This window comes from Camellia sinensis, chromosome 6 (genome assembly GCF_055761805.1).
Source record: "Camellia sinensis isolate YWXY chromosome 6, ASM5576180v1, whole genome shotgun sequence".
Taxonomy (NCBI): Eukaryota; Viridiplantae; Streptophyta; class Magnoliopsida; order Ericales; family Theaceae; genus Camellia; species Camellia sinensis.
The window spans coordinates 157618446-157640786 of NC_138966.1; the positions used below are offsets into that span (position 1 = coordinate 157618446).

Here is a 22341-nt window from a genome sequence, read left to right on the forward strand (position 1 = left end):
GAAAACGCTGGGATGTACCTTAAAAAACAAAAAAATGCTGTGAAATTGCGACAGATTTTGCCCCCCCTTCTTCAATTGTCCCAATAAAGAATATACTTTTTATATATACATTTTAAGAGAATTTTTTTTAAGGTCTTGATATTAAAATTTTATAAAATAAAGAGTATATAATATTCTTATAATAGTTAAGATCTCTTAATATTTTTATAGAAAAAATTCGACTTAGAAAAATTTCGCTCGACAAAAAAAAAATTTATTCAACTTAGAGAAATTTTATCCTAACACATTCTGTAGTATGGTTACAGAAAAATTTCATCGAAGGATTTTAGCTATAAAAAAAAAATATCTCCTACTATACAAAGTTAAATAGAGATGTTTTACTAATTTTTCCTATATTTTAACTAAAGAAATAAAGAGTATGTGCAACTTGTTTTGTGTCAATTTTCTCAATTGAATTTTTTTTTAAATTAAGTTTTTTATTTTTTATATTTTTAAAATGAAAAATGTGTTCTTTCTCACCTAATCTGTCTTTCATACCCACTATTAATTTTTCAATAAAATATGACAATGATTATATTTCTATATCATAAAATGTTTATTATCTCTTATGTCTTGTGTCATTATAATATGAGTTTTAATCTTCATTTCTTTTTATAGTAATTTTTTTAATATTTTAATTTTTTTTAAAAAATTAATAAAAAAATACGAAACTGTTTTTAAAAATTCCCAATCAAACGATTTTTTTTTTCCAAGGGGCCAAGTTTTGTGAAAGTCCCCAATTCTTTTGAGGAGCCAACCAGCGTTGTTAACCTCAATTCCTAGAATTCTCACTACTTTTCTTCCAATGAAAAAGCACACTCTTCCTCACCTACAAAAGGAAATGCATATATTCCCCCCCCTACTTTCCTTCCAATGAAAAAAGCACACTTCCTCAAAAGATTCCCACCCCATCCCCCCCGCGACACTTATGTGAAAATTCTCACTACTTTCCTTCCAATGAAAAAGCACACTCTTCCGCACCTACAAAAGGAAATGCATATATTCCCCCACTACTTTCCTTCTAATGAAAAAAACACACACTTCCCCCCCTCGATTCCAATGAAAAAACACACTCTTCCTCAGCTACAAAAGGAAATGCATATATTCCTCCTCTACTTTCCTTCCAATGAAAAAAGCACACTCTTCTCCCCCCGAGTCCGGATCCTCTGCCGCAGCTTTCTATAGCGGTTCTTGTGGTGCCCCAAAACGACGTCGTTTTGGAGCAAAATTTCACCAAAAAAAAAAAAAACACACACACAGAGAATCAGAAATCAAAGGAGAAAGAGGGGAAGAAGAGCCAAGCACATAGGGAGAGAGAGAGAGGAGAAGAAAAACCTCTTCAAACGAACAGAGCACCTGTTCTTTCTCTCTCGCCGGCGAACTCCCACTGCTTCTCCGCCACCGTCGCAGCCCTTGCTTTTCGTCCACCCACTGCCTCCGCCAACGGCCTCGTTTGTTCATCTGTTGAAACAGATTTGGACTAGCCGGCGTTGGGATTCACACAATTTATGGAAGAGAGAACACGAAAGCACAATGGATCCACTTAGATGGTGGATCTTTTCCATTTTGAACTGTTTTTGGAATCCCTCAATTTCATTCATAGAGTTCTGTAAATTTGTTTTTTATTTTTTGAAACAAAGAAAGTGGGTTTGCTTGAAGTTGTTTTCAAGCCTTTGATCTATGGGTTCTAATCAGGAAATTACATCAAACCAAACAAACCCTTTTGGAGCTTGGTCTTAAAACTAGCTTTCTCATTCAAAATAAGCTGGTTTTGGCTTCTGGGTACCTTTTGTTTCTCTGCAAATCAACAAAAATGAAAGGAAGAAGAACAGAGGATGCATTTCGTTTTCTAACTTTTTTTTTCTTGTTTTGGGCTTCAAGAAGAAGAACACCTCTTCAGGTTTCTAACTTATTTTCTTGTTTTGGGTTTGAAGAGGTGTTCTTCTCCTCTCTCTCTTCTTATGTGCTTGGCTCTTTTTCTCCTTTCTCTTCTTCGATTTCTGATGCTGTGTATTTATTTTTTTTTTTGAAATTTTGCCCCAAAACGACGTCGTTTTGGGGCACCGCAAGAACAGCCGCAGAGGAAGGCTTTGAAATTTTGCCCCAAAACGACGTCGTTTTGGGGCACCGCAAGAACAGTCGCAGAGGAAGGCGGTAGAGGATCCAGACTCCCCCTCCCCGACAAAAAAAAAAAAAAAAAATCTTCTGAGGAGCCAACAGGTGTCGTTAACTTCAATTCTTAGAAACTTCAGTAAAAATTCTCACTACTTTCCTTCCAATAAAAAAGCACACTCTTCCTCACCTACAAATACCCTCTTTTCCCACCCACAATTATGGAAACTAGCTCTTCCTACCAAGTGGTTTCTCAAAGCCAGATTTTTTCTCATTGCCATTTTGTATTATTGATCTCTTCAGAATTTCAAAAGAAAAGAAGGAAAAGCAGGAAACACAACACTAAAAGTAGAGTAAGTAAATGTTTTAAGTGAATTCTATAATATACACCTCTATCTTTAGTTATGTTATTTTTTTCTTTAATTATGATCAATTTGTTTTAAGTATCATATGTATGTATAAATAAATACTTACATATTTATGCACTAGTATCAGTTTATCATGTCTGTTTGTATGCAGATTGGTGTCCATGATAATTTTTTTTTTTTTTTTTTTTTTTTGAAAACACTATAAGTGGGATAGGGAGATAAAATTTATAATTTTAAAGAAAATTTACATATAAATCTCATCTTGAGGAATAGTAATCTGTTTATTTTCAAAAAATTTCTTATAGACCAATTAGTCTCATTGATTTTAGAAAGATAGATTTAATACATTATTTAGAAATTAAATTTACAGTTATAAGGTAAGATACACAACTTATGAGAATTAAATTTGGATGAATTTTTATATGTGAATCTTTTTTATTTGGAATGACTTAAAATGTGATATTCTTCATACATTTCAAAAGGAATACAAAAATGACTTAAAATATGAGATTCTTTAAATACTTCAAAAGGATGCGAGATTCTTCAAACATTTCAAAAAGAGTACAAAAATTCCTTAGTAAGCTTTGAAAAAATGTATAATTTCAAACTGTAACACCCGAATGTAACACTCAAATGTAATACTCTAAAAAATCCGTAATGTACTGTCCCAAATGTAAAATTTTTAAAAAACTCCTTAGTGTAATACTCCAAAAAACTTCTTAGTGCACTTTCCTAACCGTAGCACTCTAATATAACACTTTAATATTACACTCCAAAAAAACTCCTTACACTGTGTTTGGTTGGGGGATTTGGAAAGGGATTTAAAAACGTAAAAGGAAAAAGTATGTGAAATGTAAATAAAATATACTTACATTTTACCTAGTTTCACACACCTTTTCCCTTTCCCTTTTCAAATCTCTTCCCAAATCCCTCAACCAAACACAACATTAGTGTAACACTCCAATGTAACACACAAAAAAAAAAAAAAAAAACTCCTTTTTTTGATTAGCAAAGAAAATAGAATTTTATTGATAAAGAAGAAGAACAAAAAGGCTTGGCAAAAAAGCATCGTAGATCAAAAATACGTCCCAACTATGTTGGCACATATTAGAGAACCCAATCATGTGCAGACACAAGCCGAAAGAAGGCTGAAAAGCTTTCAACCGGAAGAGATACAATGAAGAAAACTGTTGGAACAATCTTCTGTGTAAATAAAATAAATTGAAATAAATTCAAACAAATAAATAAATAATATACAAAATTTATTTATTGAACTGAATGAAAAAAAAATTCAAAGACCAAGTCGAGTGTGTGACACTCTGTCCTTAAGACAGATTCGCCCCGCTACGGTGCTTACGGTTGAGTGGTGTCTATCTCCCAAGATACAATGATCTTCACAAAATTGTAGAAGCACTTCAAACAAATTTGTTCGGCGAACCAAACCTGTGTTCTATACTCTCTTTATTTTTTCCTAAAATTATATATGAAGAATAAATGCACTAGAGCAAAATGGACAGCACAAAGGAACTTTTTTCAGATTGATTTCCGAATACTTAACCACTATTGGAAAGTTGGTATATATAGGCAAAACTGCTGTCCGAACAGGTACTATAATTTGAATGAACAGATGTGAATTCAAATGAACAGGTGCAAACCGTTTCAAACAGATTCTGCCCGTTGCACATGGAACAGCTTTTTTCTTCCAAACAATTTGAAAAAGTAGCCGTTGGTGGACTAAGTTCTAAACTGTTGGAATATAATTTTTTATTAAACTATTAGAATAGTTTAATCAATAAAACCGTTCACCGTTTGGAATAATTTTATTAAGCTATTTGAATAGTTTAATAAAAAAAATGAAGAGATACAATTTTTAGGAAACCACTAAGGAACCCAAAAATTTGAATTTAGATTTAAATTAAATTCCCACAATAATTTTAATGAAAAAATTCAAATGAATTTTGTCTAAAAAATTAATATTAGACCTGAAACGACGTCAACTTCCCATTCACTCATAAATAGTTTCGACGTTCCGTCTTCACTGTGTGACTTGCCATGTGGCAAGGAACACGTCACCTCTTCAGACCCACCCCAAAAGACGTTTGGGGCCCACTAAATTTTGGGCTCAAAATTGACCCAAAATAAGTCTATATAAACCAATTTTTCTAACAATCCCCCATATGAATGGAATTTGACGGAGAGAAAATGCAACATGATCTAATTACAGAAAGTATAGAAATTGGAAATATTCTGCAAAGGATAGGTAGCTTTTGGCTTTGAACCTTCCCTTGTGAGACACTATCGGATTTACTAGCTAACCAGTGAACATGATGTCTTGAACTGTTTAGCCGTTTGTGTAAACCAAGACAATATAACTCACACAGTATATTCCCAGACACAGTTTAGTTCTCACTATTGTGTTCATTTTGGCCCTGAACAACCTGGTCTTTCATGAGTGTTCTAGAGATTTGTAGACCTTCACAATTCTCATAGAACCGGCCCAGTTCACACTCACATAGGTGATTCTTATAAAGAGTATCCTGCTATACTCCACTAGGTTTACGTAGATATAAGAATCATTAAAAGTTTTACTTAACCTAAAACGCTGCAGTACATCACTATTTCATCAAAGAAATGGGTAGGAGTTGGACTCCCCAGTGATCCTTCTGAGTCATTCACAACTCGGTTGTCCCTTAGAACTTAGATCTTGGGATCTCCAGTCAACTAGGTTGGGTTGCCGTTGTGGTAACTCTTATTTAATAGGCTTTAGTCCCATTCCCCTCGATGAATTCTCAACTAGCTCTCTTTCTAACCCTTTGGTTAGTGGATCCACTATGTTGTCTTTAGACTTCACATATTCAATGGACATAATTCCATTGGAGAGTAGTTGTCGCACTGTGTTATGTCGACGACGAATGTGTCGTGACTTACCGTTATACATATGACTCTGTGTTCTACCAATTGCTGATTGACTATCACAATGTATGCATATAGCAGGCACCGGCTTTGGCCATATTGGAATATCTTCAAGGAAGTGGCGAAGCCATTCTGCTTTTTCCCCAGCTTTGTCTAAAGCTATGAATTCAGATTCCATAGTAGACCTAGCAATGCAAGTCTGTTTGGAAAATTTCCAAGATACAACCGCCCCTCCAAGAGTAAAGACATACCCACTGGTGGACTTCGAGTCTCTAGTATCTGATATCCAATTAGCATCACAGTATCCTTCAAGTACTGCTAGATATCTAGTATAATTAAGCCCAATGTTACGAGTAAATCGGAGATATCTTAGAACCCTTATAATTGCTTTCTAGTATTCTACTCCCGGATTACTCGTATATCTACTTAATTTACTTACTGCATAAGCTATATCTGGGCGAGTGGAGTTCATCAAGTACATTAAGCTTCCAATAATTTGGGCATACTCTAATTGAGAAATACTATCCTGTACATTCTTAGAAAGATACAAATTAACATCTACAGGTATTCTAGCAAGATGATCATCATCTTTGTTGAATTTGTCAAGTATTTTCTCAATGTAATGAGATTGTGACAAAGCATATCCTTATGATGTTTTAGTAATTTTCATACCAAGAATTACATCAGCAATGCCCATGTCTTTCATGTCAAAATGTTTATTCAACATTTTCTTAGTAGTTTTAATCATATCATTATTACTACCTATGATGAGCATATCATCTACATAAAGGCATACAATGACATAACATTTGTCTGTGTTTTTAATATAAACACATTTGTCACACTCATTAATTTTAAATCCATTTGACATCATTGCCTTGTCAAATTTCTCATGTCATTGCTTTGACGCTTGTTTTAAACCATATAATGATTTAACCAATTTACATACTTTCTTTTCTTTCCCTGGAACAGAAAACCCTTCCGGTTGTTCCATGTAAATTTCTTCCTCTAACTCACCATTAAGAAAGCGGTTTTAACATCTATTTGATGAATTTCTAGATTGTACAAAGATGCAATGGCAATTAACATTCTAATGGATGTTATTCTAGTAATTGGTGAGTATGTGTCAAAGTAATCAAGACCTTCTTTTTGTCTAAATCCTTTGATCACAAGTCTTGCCTTGTATTTGTCAATTGATCCATCTGTTTTCAATTTTCTTTTGAAAATCCATTTGTACCCAAGAGGTTTACAATCTGGTGGCAAATCAACCAATTCCCAAGTGTGATTTTGCAAGATGGATTCAACTTCACTGTTGATAGCTTCTTTCCATAAAAGAACTTTAGAACTGGACATAGCCTCTTTAAAAGTTAAAGGCTCATTTTCTAACAAAAATGTTAGGAAATCTGGACCAAAAGATTTTGAGGTTCTAGCACGTTTTCTACGCCTAGGTTCCTCTTCCTCATTTTGATCTCCCTCTTTTTCTTGATCATTACTAGTAATAGCATCAAAAGATCTCTTATTATTACTAGTCCCTTGTCCAGTCTTATTTAGAAATATATGTTAAAAAAATGATGCATTCCGAGACTCAATAATAGTATTTACATGCATTTCGGAATGTTCTGATTTATTAATCAAAAACTGATATGCACTACTATTCTTGGCATAACCAATGAAAATGCAATCAATGGTTTTAGGACCTATCTTAGTCTTTTTAGGACAAGGAATAACCACTTTAGCCAAACACCCCCACACTTTTAAGTATTTGTAGGATGGTACTCTTCCATGCCACAATTCATAAGGTGTTTGATTTATTTTCTTTCGGGGTACTTTATTTAAAATATAATCAGCAGAAAGTATTGTTTCCTCCCACAAGTTCTGAGGTAATCCAGAACTGATTAACATGGCATTCATCATTTCTTTTAAAGTCCTATTTTTCCTTTCAGCAATTCCATTTTGCTGAGGTGAGTAAGGAGCGGTGGTTTGATGAATTATTCCATGTTCTTTACAAAATTCACCAAAAAGTGATTCATATTCACCACCCCTATCACTTCTAAGTTTCTTGATTTTCTTACCAAGTTGATTTTCAACTTCATTCTTATATTGAATGAAAGTTTCCAAAGTTTCATCCTTGGTTCGAATTAAATAAACATAAATATATCTAGTATAGTCATCTATAAAAGTGATAAAATATTTTTTCCCACATCTAGTTTGAATTAATTTAAAATCACAAATGTCACTATGAATTAATTCAAGTGGTTCCGTACTTCTTTCAATTGAATGAAAAGGAGTTTTGGATAATTTTGCCTCAACACAAATTTCACATTTATGATTTGAATCAATGTCAAATTTAGGTAAACATTCCATATTAATTAATCTATGCAAAGATCCATAATTAACATGTCCTAGTCTACCATGCCATATATTTGAAGACTCAAGCAAGTAAGAAGAAGATGTATTATTATTAATAACTGAGGGTACAACGGTCATTACATTTAACTTGAAAAGGCCATCAGACATGTAACCTTTTCCTACATACATCCCATTCTTAGTAAATACAAATTTATCACTCTAAAATACTAGCCTAAACCCATTCTTACTCAACAGAGATTCGGAAACAAGATTCTTGCGAATGCCCGGCACATGCAGCACATTGTTGAGAGTGAGTTCCTTTCCTGATGTCATTTTGAGAACAATCTTTCCTTGTCTTTCAACTTTGGAAGTTGAGGAGTTGCCCATAAAAAGTTGTTCACCATTGTCCACTGAAGAATAAGATGTGAACATCTTTTTGTCGGCACAAATATAGCGAGTAGCACCAGTGTCCACCCACCATTCTTTAGGATTTTCGACAAGATTTGCCTTGGAAACAACTGCAGAAAGATTGATGTCATCTACACCATTGGAAATCTTGTCCACTTCAATCATATGGGCTTGAGCAGGCTTCTTGTTTGTTCTTCTTTTGCTTTTGCCTTTGCTACGGCAATCTTTGGCCCGATGTCCCTCTTTTTCACAGATGTAACATTTGCCATTAAACTTGTACTTTTTATTTTCCCCTCCTTTAGAGCCTTGTGATGAACTTTCTCCAGAAGACTTTCGTTTCTTGGTTTTTGAAGCATGTTCAACCACATTTGCCTTAGACTCCATAGGATGCTTACTAGCCTGCTTATCAGAATTGTGGTTGTCCTCCTCAATCCTCAAATGCACAATTAATTCTTCCATAGACTTTTCTTTGCGCTTGTATTTGAGGTAGTTCTTGAATTCCTTCCAGCCTTGTGGTAATTTTTCAATTAAGGCTACAACTTGGAAGGATTCACTAAGAGACATGCCTTCTGCGTAAATGTCGTGCAGAATGAGTTGGAAATCTTGAACTTGGCTGATCACAGATTTTGAATCAACCATCACAAAATTCAGGAATCTGCCAACCATAAATTTCTTTGAGCTGGCATCTTCTGTTTTGTATTTTTTCTCCAAATACTTCCAAAATTCATTTGCTGTTTTGATAGGACTGTAGACGTTGTATAATATGTTGTCAAGTCCGTTCAAGATGTACTTCCGGCAAACGAAATCAGCATGTTTCTAGGCATCAACCGCAGCAACCACTTGCCTGTCGGTTTCATCCTCTTTCAAAATAGGAGCATCCTCACGGAGAAAACGAGCCAGGTTCAGAGTTGTAAGATAGAACAACATTTTCTGTTGCCATCTTTTAAAGTCAGTTCCTGAGAACTTCTCTGACTTTTCACCGTGATTTACCGGTACTGTCACAACAAGAGAGGGGGTTGGCGTCATTGCAGCCACCACAGTAGTACTTGTTTGAGCATTTGTTTCAGTAGCCATTAATTCTAATTTACAAAACAAAATTAGAATTAGAATTTACACTACACAGAAAATTAAACCAAATTCACAGAATTAAATTCTGTAAAACATAAAAGAAACAAGAATGTAACTTTTATTTTCCAATTAATTTGGAAATAAAATAAAATTGTATTCAACCAAATTAATTCCACACGGGAAATTAAATTCTGTAAAATAAAAGAAATAAGAAAATAGCTTTTATTTTTTCAATTAATTTGGTAATAAAATAAAATTTTATTTAACCAAATTAATTCCACACAGAAAATTAATTTCTGTAACACTTTAATAATTAAAATACAAAAATAGAATTTTAAGTAATGAACACTCAGAAAATAATTTCTAAAACCAAAAATTAAATTCTGAAAAAATTCCACAAAAATATATTCTGAATTGTTAATGACACCAGTATCGTACTACTAGTTGTCAAAGAAAAGAGACAGTATATTACTACTATCTGTCAAATAGCATATAATCATTATTTGTTTTTCCAACCAGAATATTATTTTGTAAATCCACAAAAAATAATTTTCTTAAAAAAAGAAAGAGAAAAGGAAACAAACGAAAAATTCTGTAAACAGAATAATTCGAATCTGTCTTAAGATTGTTAGAACAATATTCTGTGTAAATAAAATAAATTGAAATAAATTCAAACAAATAAATAAATAACGTACCGAATTTATTTATTAAACCGAATGAAAAGAAAATTCAAAGACTAAGTCGAGTGTGTGACACTCTGTCCTTAAGACAGATTCGCCCCGCTACGGTGCTTACGGTTGAGTGGCGTCTATCTCCCAGGATACAATGATCTTCACAAAATTGTAGAAGCACTTCAAATAAATTTGTTCGGCAAACCAAACCTGTGTTCTATACTCTCTTTATTTTTTCCTAAAATTATATATGAAGAATAAATGCACTAGAGCAAAATGGACAGCACAAAGGAACCTTTTCAGACTGATTTTCGGATACTTAACCACTGCTGGAAAGTTGGTATATACAGGCAAAACTGCTGTCTGAACAGGTACCATAATTTGAATGAACAGATGTGAATTCAAATGAACAGGTGCAAACTGTTTCAAACAGATTCTGCCCGTTGCACATGGAACAGTTTTTTTTTTCCAAACAATTTGAAAAAGTAGCCGTTGGTGGACTAAGTTCTAAACTGTTGGAATATAATTTTTTATTAAACTATTAAAATAGTTTAATCAATAAAACTGTTCACTATTTGAAATAATTTTATTAAACTATTTGAATAGTTTAATCAAAAAAATGAAGAGATACAATTTTTAGGAAACCACTAAGGAACCCAAAAATTTGAATTTAGATTTAAATTAAATTCTCACAATAATTTTATTGAAAAAATTCAAATGAATTTTGTCTAAAAAATTAATGTTAGACCTCAAAACGACGTCAACTTCCCATTCACTCATAAATGGTTTTGACATTCCGTCTTCACTGTGTGACTTGCCATGCGGCAAGGAACACGTTACTTCTTCGGACCCACCCCAAAAGACGTTTGGGGCCCACTAAATTTTGGGCTCAAAATTGACCCAAAATAAGTCTATATAAACCAATTTTTCCAACAAAAACAAGCCAAAAAACAAAGCATCATCCTGAAATCCTAGCTCTATAGCCCTTGATGCCATGTAAACAAAATAGAAAGTCATAGAGTGAGAATTCCGGCAAGTTAATCGATTGCTTTACCCAAAACTCAATCTTATCTTAATATTCTCCACCAAATCCACCCAAATAGGTTCTTTGGAATTAAACACCTTTTCATTTCTAGCAATCCAAATGGTCCAGAGGATTGCCAAAGGCATGGCTTTCCAAATAATTCTTCCCAGGTGCTTTCTTTTTTGACCAAAGCACCAAACCAACATCTATTGGATGGAACCAGGAGTGACCCACATAAAACCCCACTAGTTGACAATTGCAGACCAAATCCTCCAAAAATAATAATAATGAATGAGCAAATGAACTGTTGACTCTTCTTCATTACCATAGAATGCACACTGAATAGGAATATGGATGATATGTCGTCTGAGAAGCAGATTTGCAATTGCGATTCGTTCCCACCACGCCAACCATCCAAATGCCTTTATCTTTAGTGGTGCAACTGACTTCCATAATTTCATCACTGGAAAAGGTGGCAGCTGAATAGAGTTCTCAAATAAATCATAAAGAGACTTAACATAGAAGATACTTGATGAAAGGGGAGACCAGACCAGTATGTCCTCCACAGGATCTTTGTTTCTTTGGACCTGTTGCAACCTCCCAAGCAGATCATGGTGCAATTCCTCTTCCCAAGCTCTCAGTGGTCTCATGTATGAAATACTCCACAGCATCTGATTGTCTAAAATCTGAAGTGGTAGATATTAATGAACATAGAAGTCCTTATCATTTGCATGTGAGAAAAGCCTGGGATATAGGGAGGACAAAGGTGAATCGAAAAGCCATCCATCAGTCTAGAATTTGATCCTTCTACCATCGCCCAATATTGACTAGAGGTTCTCAAGGAATAATTTACGCACTCTTGAATTGGATGTTTCCAAGTCCAAAATGGACTTCCATACCGCTGAGCAATTCTTGAAAGTTGAGGAACTTGGCAGCCAAGTGTTAGTATTTATATTGTTTTTAGCACATAAGACTTTCTTCCATAGAGAGTCAGGTTCCTCAGCAAACCTCCACCACCATTTGCAAAGAAGTGACTCATTGTTATCCTTAGATTTCCTAAACCCAAGACCACTAAACTTTCTGCTCAAAGAACAGGTCTCCCGGCTAACTAAATGCAACTTTTTCTTTTCTTCACTGTCTCCCCAGAGAAAGGCTCTTTGGAACTTGTCAATGGTGTTAGCCACTTTGGAGGGAATTCTAAAAAAAAGACATATAATAAAGGAGGAGCGAAGATAAAACTGATTTAACTAAAGTAATTCTACCCCCTAAAGAGAGATATCTTCTTTTCCATGATGATAGCCTTTTCTTAACCTTATCAATGATAGGTTCCCAAGTTGCAACCCTCTGAGGATTGGCTCTTAGAGGCAGACCCAGGTATTTGATTGGTAATTTACCCACCGAACAATTTAAATATTCTGCTACTTGAGATGTGAAATCATTATTTGTGCCAACTCCACATGACATAGATTTCTGAAAATTAATTTTCAACCTAGATATTAATTGGAAACAACAGAGTATTCTTTGTAAATTAAGTATCTCATTCTAGTCTGGGTAACAGAATATGGGAGTGTCATCGGCAAACTACAGGTGAGTTAAATTCAACCCAACAGAACCAATATCAGCCTCTTTAATGAGATTCAAAGTTTTGGCTTTTTTCATAAGAATGTTTAATCCCTCAACAACAAGATTGAAGAGAAATGGAGAAAGAGGGTCACCTTGTCGTAATCCTCTTTTCGGAGAGAATTCCCGTGTGGGGGATCCATTTACCAAAACAGGGATATGTGATGATGATGTACATTCAGCAATTCACGAGACCCATTTCTCCCCAAATCCAAACATTTGAAGCAAGTGGAGAAGGAAGTTCCAATTGACACTATCGAAGGCTTTCTCAAAGTCCAGTTTTAAAAGAAGTCCACCTCTAGAATTGTACTTCTAAAGATCCACTGCTTCATTAGCTATAAGAATTCCATCCAAGATTTTTTTGCCCTTGACGAAGGCAGATTGGGATTCATTAACCAATTTAGGCATAATTGATTTCAATCTCCTGGACAGAATCTTAATAATTTTATAAATACAACCTATCAGACTGATGGGTCGATAATCAGATAGCGATGATGGATTTGGTGATTTAAGAATCAAGGTAATAAATGAAGAGTTTATACCTTTAGATATTTTGATGTTAAGATGAAACTCCTTGATGAATAAGCAAATATCCTCCTTAATGATTGGCTAGCTCTTTCTAATAAACTTCATATTGAACGCATTTGGCCCTGGTGCTTTGTTCCCTTCACACTCCCTAACTGCATCCTAGATTTCTGCCTCTGAGAATGACGATTCTAGCTGTCTTGCTTCATCAGTTGATAGCTGGTGCTCAAAAGAGCCTGAAAATTTTGGTCTTGAGGGCCATCTTTCAGAAAAAAATTCTGAAAGTGCATTTTGACATCCACTCTAATCTATTCTGGATCTTCAACACTGGATCCATTTACTGTTAAGCATCCCAATGAGTTTTTCCTTTGTCTTTAACTAGCCACCATATGGAAAAATTTAGAGTTTTTATCCCCCTCCTTGAACCATAACTTCCTTTAGCCTCTTGGTATGGAGCACACTAAAAAACTCCTTAATGTACTTTTTCCAAACGTAACACTCCAATGTAACAATTTAAAAAAAAAAAAAAAAATTTGTGGGATTCGTCAAACCATTCAAAAAAGAGTACAAAAATTCCTTAGTAAGTTTTGGGCAAATATACAATTTCAAATTGTGCGTGTTACACTTGGGAAAAGTATACTAAGGAGTTTTTTAATATTTTGTGTGTTACATTAGAATGTTACGTTTGATTGAAATGTTACATTTGGGAAAAGTATACAAAGGAATTTTTTTTGGAGTGTTACATTGTTATGTTTGGAAAAAGTACACTAAGGAGTTTTTTAATATATTACATTGGAGTGTTATGTTCTTATTCGTAATGTAGCATTTGTTGCAGAAGAATGGAAAATCCAAAATCTCTATAGTGAGGATTGTCTAAATGTGTAATTTCACATTTGGAGAAACTTACTTTTATTCATTAAAAATTAAACCTAAACATGCAAGTGACTATCCTTTTATATAATTTCCACTTTAATAGGATCTTTGGGTTCGTAAGAAAAAAGGAAAGACTAAACAGTTCAGAAGATTACATTTTGAAATTTATTAGTACTTCACTCTAATTTTAATTATAATATTTATTTGTAATTAAAATTTACTCACACCACTCTGTGGTGTAGTTTTTTTTTTTTTTTGGGCCTGCATTTCACAAAACTTCGTCGTTTTGTGAGCTGCAGTGATACTCGAGGTTTCTCACCCTAGAGAATCCGAACTCATTTTTCCCACACACAGCACCAAGGGGGAAATCCTATGAAGTCATAAAATGGTGAAAGTGTAATGCAAGAAATAAGGCCTCGTTTGACAATCGAATTTTTTAGCCAAAAAGTCAAAAAGTTACTAAATTAGTCAAAAAACCAACAACCCATATGTAACAGCGCCCGCGGGCCTCATGCTACAGTTCGGACTCGATTTGTGCCACGGTTCTTAATCTGAACCAAAGAGTCCAAATCTGGCAAATCGTTTTGAGAAACAGATTTTTGAAAAAGTAGTGCCAAACATGGACTGCTTTGCCAGATACAGAGTCGCCACCTAAATATTTTTTTATGGGAGAATTTAGGAAACCCTGACTCGGTGCCGAAGGCCACATGTCCGTCATCACCGGAGTTGTCTCGGCTCGGGAGCTTGGGTACGATCGGGGAAGGTCAGCTATGAGCACCCCCTTTCGCCCGGTCCGAAGACCGGCCTCTACTAACCGTGATATCCGTTTTTGAAAACTTTATGTGTTCTTAAACCAATTGTTAGCCTAGAATTACTATGTTATGCGCGCAGCAAACAAGTATAGACCAAATCGCCCAAATTGGAACAAAACATTTCATGTTTGTTTTGAAAATGGTTTGCTACTCGCAAGTAGGCTAAAATGCAGATTTTGCCACCCTCAAGTGGGCTTTTAGAAAAGATGATTTTGCCACTATCTAGTGGGCTTAAAACTCACAGTTTTAATGCATTACTCCAATTTAGGTAATTCAACCTCCATCCACAGGCATTCAAGCAGTTATATCACATAAGCAGCTAGCCTCATGGTGATCATGCTATCATGGCAACATTCACACGCATGCTGGATGCTAAAGCAAAAATACTTACATCGTACTCCGTGCCAAAACAGTAAACTAGTTAGCAAACATGCGTGTCCTAGTTCATGTTAAAAGTGGCTAATGCATCACATGCAAAATGCGATCTAGGCAGGCTCGGCTAGCCCTAAACATGGCATATGAAATGCGATCAACTATCACATATTCAATTTTTGAATTGAAGTACGAATGCAGTTAGCGTGATGTACCGAGCCTAATGCATGCAGTACAAATGTATGGATGCACGCATGCATAGCATAAGGTATGCTAATTTAAACGTGTCCTAATACTAACCATTAAAGCGGGTAAGTAAAAGGGAAGAAAGAAGTGAGGTTGGAAGACATACACACCACCCACACACACTTATTACAGATTTGCCCTCGCTCGGAGGGACCGAATAAATATTACAAATTAATTAACTACGCAAGCTAATTAAATATTACAAATTAATTAATTAACAAATTAACTAATTTAGGAAAACAGTAAAACGTCTCGAGAAGCGCGCCGCCATGCGCAAGCTGCCTCTGTTTTCCTCCCTTTCCTCCTCTGGAGGTTGTCAAAACCTCAGGACTACATCCTTGGACAGAGGGGATCATCACCGGCTAGATGAAATTTCCACCGGCAGTGTTGTATGGCCATCGGCACAAAGTTGAAGCTGTCGGCAGAGAAAATAGTGCCGGTCGGCACATTACACTGCCGGTCGGCAGAGTATTCCTGCAGAACCTGCAACTCACAGCAACAGAGGGCAAAACAAGGCATGGCAGCACAATTCAAGGCATGTATGCACCAACCATGTCTCTTATCATTGTAATGACTCAAAGGGACATGTGCCTCGGTTCTCGGACCACCAATCACGCATTTCCATACATGATGGCCCAAGGAACCAAGTATGCAACTTTGATTTCAAATGCATGCAAACCAATCAAACAAATTAGGCCCTATTCCTATCACTAATTCAAGGAACAAGGCATGCATGCAAAATGCAATGCAACCTAGGCATACAAGCTAGGAATGCAACATGACATGGCAAGGCACTTATGCAATCATGCAAGCATACATATGGCAATGCAAATGGATGGCAAGATGGACTTATACATGAATTAGGCAACTCTAAAATAGGCCTAAAACAGTGGCCATAAGTGCTAAAGAGTGAGAGCTAAATGGCATGCACACACACATGCACATAAGGACCAACACTTAAGCATGAATCAAACAACATTCAAGCACACTTGAAAGAAGGAAACATGGACAAATTAGCATGCAACATGAGCCCTAAAATCATGTTATAAAATGATGCCAAATCAAGTTATAAATCAAGTCAAGCATGCAACAAAAAGTCCAAGTGTTCAAGGCAAATCGATAAGGCATTGAACTACACTTATCATGACCAAACATGGCGTACATTAAACAACTAAAAACAGATTTTTAGCATGTTAAAACAAGGCCAAAGGACTCCTTAGATGGCATCTAAGTGGCCCAAATACAAAGGCATGCACCATGGCCAAAACATGGAGCATTGCAACACATGCTTTCAAAGCATTAAAGAGACATGCAAGGCAATCCAACGAGCATGGAAATGGGACTGAAATAGCATGTGGGGGGACCCCAAATCACCAAATCGATGCAAAGATGTCATGCTACACATACACATACTCAAGGCCAACAAGCCTAAATACAAAGGAGCTATATAATGCATGCAAAGATCAACCCAAACGACTATGGACAGAGCTAAAACATGGCAAAATAAGCACATAAACTTCACAAATGCAAGCCTAAAACATGCTCCAACAAAGGCTAACAACCTAGAACATGTTAAGGCACAAATAAGGCATTACATGGCAACTATGCTAAACATGCATAGAGTTCCAAAACCAACTTGAAATCATGTTATATCATGGATATATAAGCATGAAAAACAAACCAAACATGCTCAACACACACTCAAGCATAGGCTTCCTTAAGAGGCCAAAATATGCCCTTTTCAAGGACAACAAGGAGAGGGGGTGGCCCTCTCCTTCTTGGGACTTCAAAGCATCATCTTCACCACTGAAATCCCTCAAGATTTCAGTGGTGAAGAGACCTCAACACCAAAATCCCGGAGCTAACACAAAATGGCTCAAAATGAGGCCTTTTGAGGCCTAAGGGTGGTCAACAACCCTCAAACAACAAAACACTCTTAATAAACAATAAAGAGGGATTAAAAATAGAACTTTTTTATGTTATACAATAATCACAAAAACAGCTCTAAGACTAGTAGAAAATCAATGCAAAAAAGGGGGAAAAAAGGACTAGTTTCTCACCCTTGATGCCTTCTTCAACAAAGATGCTCCAATGGCCTCCTTGAGCTTGAATCCAAGACAAAAACTTCAAAACACACTCTTTAGAACCTCAGCTCCAAGAGGAAGGTGAAACACTAGGTGTTTGTGTGCAATAATGAGACACAAAACACCTAGTATGCAAAAATGAGAGGAAAAGAGAGATAGGTTGTGTATGTCTAACCCTAACCCTAGAAAACCAGAGCTCTCCTCTGTATTTTCTCCCTCAAAAATGTCTAAGCCTCTCCTTTTTTGCCTTAGAGAGAGCTTCTCTCTATATGCCTCTTGTAAAGCTTACAAGACAAGCTTTGCAAGAGGGAGATCCCTCCATACACGTGTATGGAGGGGAGCAAAAGCTATACAGCTGTCCAAAAATATCTGCAAAAGTAGATGAACAGCAATCGGCCGGCAAAAAATGCCATCTCGGCCAAACAAAGTGCCGACCGGCACAAAATAGTGCTGACCGGCAACAAAGAGTGCCGGCCGGCAAACTATATTGCCGGTGGCAGCAAAAACCAGCCGGTGGCATCTAGCCACTGCCGGTGATGGGTGGGGATGGTCTACAAGCCCCACCCTGCCCTTCCAAGGCAGGATACAAGTGTTTGGTGCAAAACCAGACACTAAACGGTCGAGTTCGGAGATCCTGAGGCAAGGCACGCGAGCCGAGACCTCCGGGAACTCCAAACGAACACAAACATGGATAATCACCGGGTGTTCAAACGGTGACGTCCAAGTCTTGAGGACGGTCAAAAATGGGATGTCTACAGTTGCCCCTCTTTGACAGAACTCGAAAGTCATAACAATGACGGGAGTGAATGTCAAAGCCCAGAGACGACCCATTTTTGACAAGGCCGAAGACTCAGACAAACAAACAAGACAAATAAGGTATGCGCCCGGAGGCAGGGGCAAAATGCAAGACAATGCACGAAGCCGAGCATAACTTATGATCATGCAAAAAAAGCTGTAATGAAGCAAACATGCGACAATTTTAAGCTAGCATACCAAACTACACTACAATGCAGAAAGGATGTAAGAGAATTATGGAATTCTCAATACGTCTCACTCGGGAGATACAATACCTGTGCGGTTCGTCTGGTTGCACCAGCTTCAAATGAACCGTACATACAATATCGTGCCTGAAAAGAAAACAAACTTAACAGGTACAATATTGTTAGCAACATGCATGACAATGCAAAATGGATGCAAGACGACATGCAATATATACAAAACAATGTACAAACAATGCAAATGAAGATGCAATGTAATTGAAACAATGCAAGCTACATGCAAAGCATTTGGATCGTGATCCAATCACGAACGGTTCGAAACCACACCTATGTCAAATAGATTGATGGAGGTAACAAGTCTGTCTACCATAGAACGGTCAACTGAACTATGAGTATTGTAGACAGACGCAAGAACAAGCATTGGGTGGAATTGACATAAGTGGGGAAACAACCCGCTGGAGAGAGGACTACGATCCTAATGCCGGATGCAAAAATTGCACTACAATGTAATGGATGGATATGGCACGCAGGCCAAATCAAATCTTGCCTAGGAAAGGCATGCATACATACGAGCCATGTGTAACACAGAAAAGGTGCCGCAACCCTCAACCAACATATCAACGTGGAATCGGCGCGATACACATACAGAACTGTGTTTTAACATGAAAAGTAAGGGCACATACCAGACCAAGCTCAACCTGGAAAGGCGCAAGCCAAAGGCGGAAGGTGATGCAATGAATGCATGCAATCTACAATGTAATATCTACAAATATGCAATGGAGTGGATATGGATACAATGGATATGGCACGCAAGCCAAACCAAATCTTGCCTAAGAAAGGCATGTACACGTACGAGCCATGTGTAACACAGAAAAGGTGCCGCAACCCTCAACCAACATATCAGCGTGGAATCGGCGCGATACACATACAGAACTGTGCTTTAACATGAAATGTAAGGACACATACCAGACCAAGCTCAACCTGGAAAGGCGCAAGCCATAGGCGGAAGGTGATGCAATGAATGCATGCAAACTACAATGAAAATGCAAATATGACAATGCACTATGATGCAATGACTATGATTGCAACTTTCCCTATCTTACCAACAGGGTGATATACTAGGTTGGTTCAGTATCCAGAACTGAGGCGTAGACATGCCGTCTCAACCTATGGGGCTTCCATACAGATTTCAAGCCGAGGGTAAACCTCTGGGTATTTAAACCAGACTTTAGTCTCGGAACTCCCGAACCTTTGCGTTCTAGGCATAAGCCGTTCGAACTCTAGTTTCCACCGTCCCAGTTGGTCTTCTAGGAACTCATCGCAAGCACAGACTGGTGGCTTTACCAGACCACCGAAAAGTCGTTCGGGCACGACAAACACTGAAGGAATTGCACCTTCAGAGGATTTAAGGTCTCCTAGACCGGACGTGTTTAAGGTCTCGCCAGACCGGAATGCAAAATGTATGCATGACAATGCATGTTTTTGTTTGTTTTTTTTTTTGAAATGCAAATGATGCAAGTGAAATGCATGTTGCATGGAATGCGCGACAACACGCGGCTTAAGATATGTACAAAGCAATAGTGTGCACACCAATGCAATAAAGGTCTTGCACCTTCCAAGGATTTAAGGTCTCCTAGACCGTACGTGTTTAAGGTCTCGCCAGACCATGCGTGTTTAAGGTCTCGCCAGACCATGCGTGTTTAAGGTCTCGCCAGACCACGGGGGTATTTACAAGACGCGTGACAATGCGCTGAAGGTTTCGCACCTCCAAAGGATTTAAGGTCTCCTAGACCGTGCGTGTTTAAGGTCTCGCCAGACCATGCGTTGCACGATGGTATGATGCGCAAGACAGCGCTATGCGCGAGTGCACAGGACAGTGCGATGGAATGCATGCAAAATGCAATGAGATGCGCAAAACAGCGCGAACAATTAAATGCACAAAACAGTGCAATGCGCAGAACAGGGCGAACAATACAATGCACAAAACAGTGCGATGCGCAAAACAGCGCGAACAATTTTGAAATGCACAAAACAGTGCAATGCGCAAAACAGCGCGAACAATACAATGCACAAAACAGTGCGATGCGCAAAATAGCGCGAACAATTTAATGCACAAAACAGTGCAATGCGCAGAACAGCACGAACAATACAATGCACAAAACAGTGCGATGCGCAAAACAGCGCGAACAATACAATGCACAAAACAGTGCGATGCGCAAAACAGCGCGAACAATACAATGCACAAAACAGTGCGATAAAAAAGTGTGACGTGCATGTCACACGGAGTGTAAATGGGCTTAAATGCACAACAACGCACGTATTCCGGAATGCATGACAATGCATGGAATGGAAATGCAATGATGCATGAGAAATGTGCACGACAATGCAAAGGGGTGCGTGTTGCAACGCATGTAACACGTGCATAACAATGCAAATGTGCGGCGCACAACAGTGCGATGTAATGCACCGAAGTAGTGTGATGAACTTGTGCAACACACATGGGGCAACTTTTTGAATTCAAAAGGATACAAAAAGGATACACCTTGCATGAATTCGAGTGCCACGCACTGGAGACACGGCCTGCGGTCAAAACGGAGGTCGGTTGAGCGTCGGAGATGCACTTTCTTGCACTTTCTTGAGCTATGAAGACCACAAACTTCTCAAATGGCCTAAACAAGGCTGTGGGAACCCCACCGGCCGAAAGATGAGGCCACCGGCTGGCCATCGGCACAAAAACAATTCCATCGGCACAAAAAAGTGCCGACCGGCACAAAAAGGTGCCGACCGGCAAACAGTTGCTGGTGCGGGGCAGTTTTGTCTTTTCACCTTGGGTGTTATAAAATAGGGCTTCAAGCCCTATTCCTTCACTTCTCCACCGCCGAAATCCCTTCCTTTCTCTCTCTACGGTATTTCTCTCTCATTTTTCGCCCGTTTCTTCGCGTTCTACGCCCGTTTCGTCGTCGGATTCGCGATCCTCTTCGCGTTTCGGACATTTTCCACCGATCACATTCTCGTTTCGGTGCCTCGTTCGGCGTTCTCGCCTTCTCGGGGTTTGTTCCCCTCACTTTCCTCTTCATTTCCGTGCCTCTTCACATTCCGGCCTTCCCGGCCATTTCCGACCCTCTCGGGAGTTGACCTTTCGGTTGACTCTTCGTATTCCAGCTCGGTTTTCCCTTTTCTGGCCATTTTCACACCATTCTCTACATGGCGGACGACATTCCACGTGGCGGGACTCCCCCGAACCACGAGATGGATCCCGGGATCGAGGTCTTACCACTGAGCGAGCGCCCGTTCGACCCGGCGACCTACCGGCCGGCGATTCACGTTCTGTCCCCAGACGGCCTGCGTCAGTTCCGGAGCTTTGAGAGGTACGCGGCCCCTGAGCTACTGCAGCGTGAGCCTACCTCCCACCTTTCATTCGGCACTCCCGAGGTAACTCTTCATCTTCTGCTTTACTTTATGCAATGTAGGATACAAAACTGCCATAGTTAGCTGTATTCTCTAATTGCTGAAATCTGATATGCCGTAGACCGTAGTTGACTGTAAACATACATACAACTGATATCTACTTGAGACTGACACATGCACACACACTGCACTAGCCCTGAATCACCCAAACACACGGCGCACACTGTATTCTACTGCACACACACTGGTACCCAGTATTTGTCTGAATCTGTCAAACTTGCATACATGCCACATCTGCTCTGAAACACTCAAACACGCTGACACAGCACACGTATTTCACTGTAAGCACACCGGTACCCGGTATTTTCCTGAATCTGACAAACTTGCATACATGCCATATCTGTCTTTTCAAAACTGCATTTTGAATGTTGTCTTGCCATTGTCATTTTCT

General features: G+C 37.9%; 1 protein-coding gene across 1 annotated transcript in view; it reads left to right on the forward strand.

Annotated features, from left to right (window-relative positions):
* The first annotated feature begins 1739 nt into the window (after positions 1-1739).
* The window catches only part of LOC145789165 (uncharacterized), a 92888-nt gene continuing 72286 nt past the window's right edge, over positions 1740-22341 (forward strand). The window contains exon 1 of the mRNA XM_082875138.1: positions 1740-2504. Within this exon, the coding sequence (XP_082731264.1) occupies positions 2373-2504 (132 nt within the window). The 5' untranslated portion in view covers positions 1740-2372. The remainder of the gene's footprint in view (positions 2505-22341) is intronic.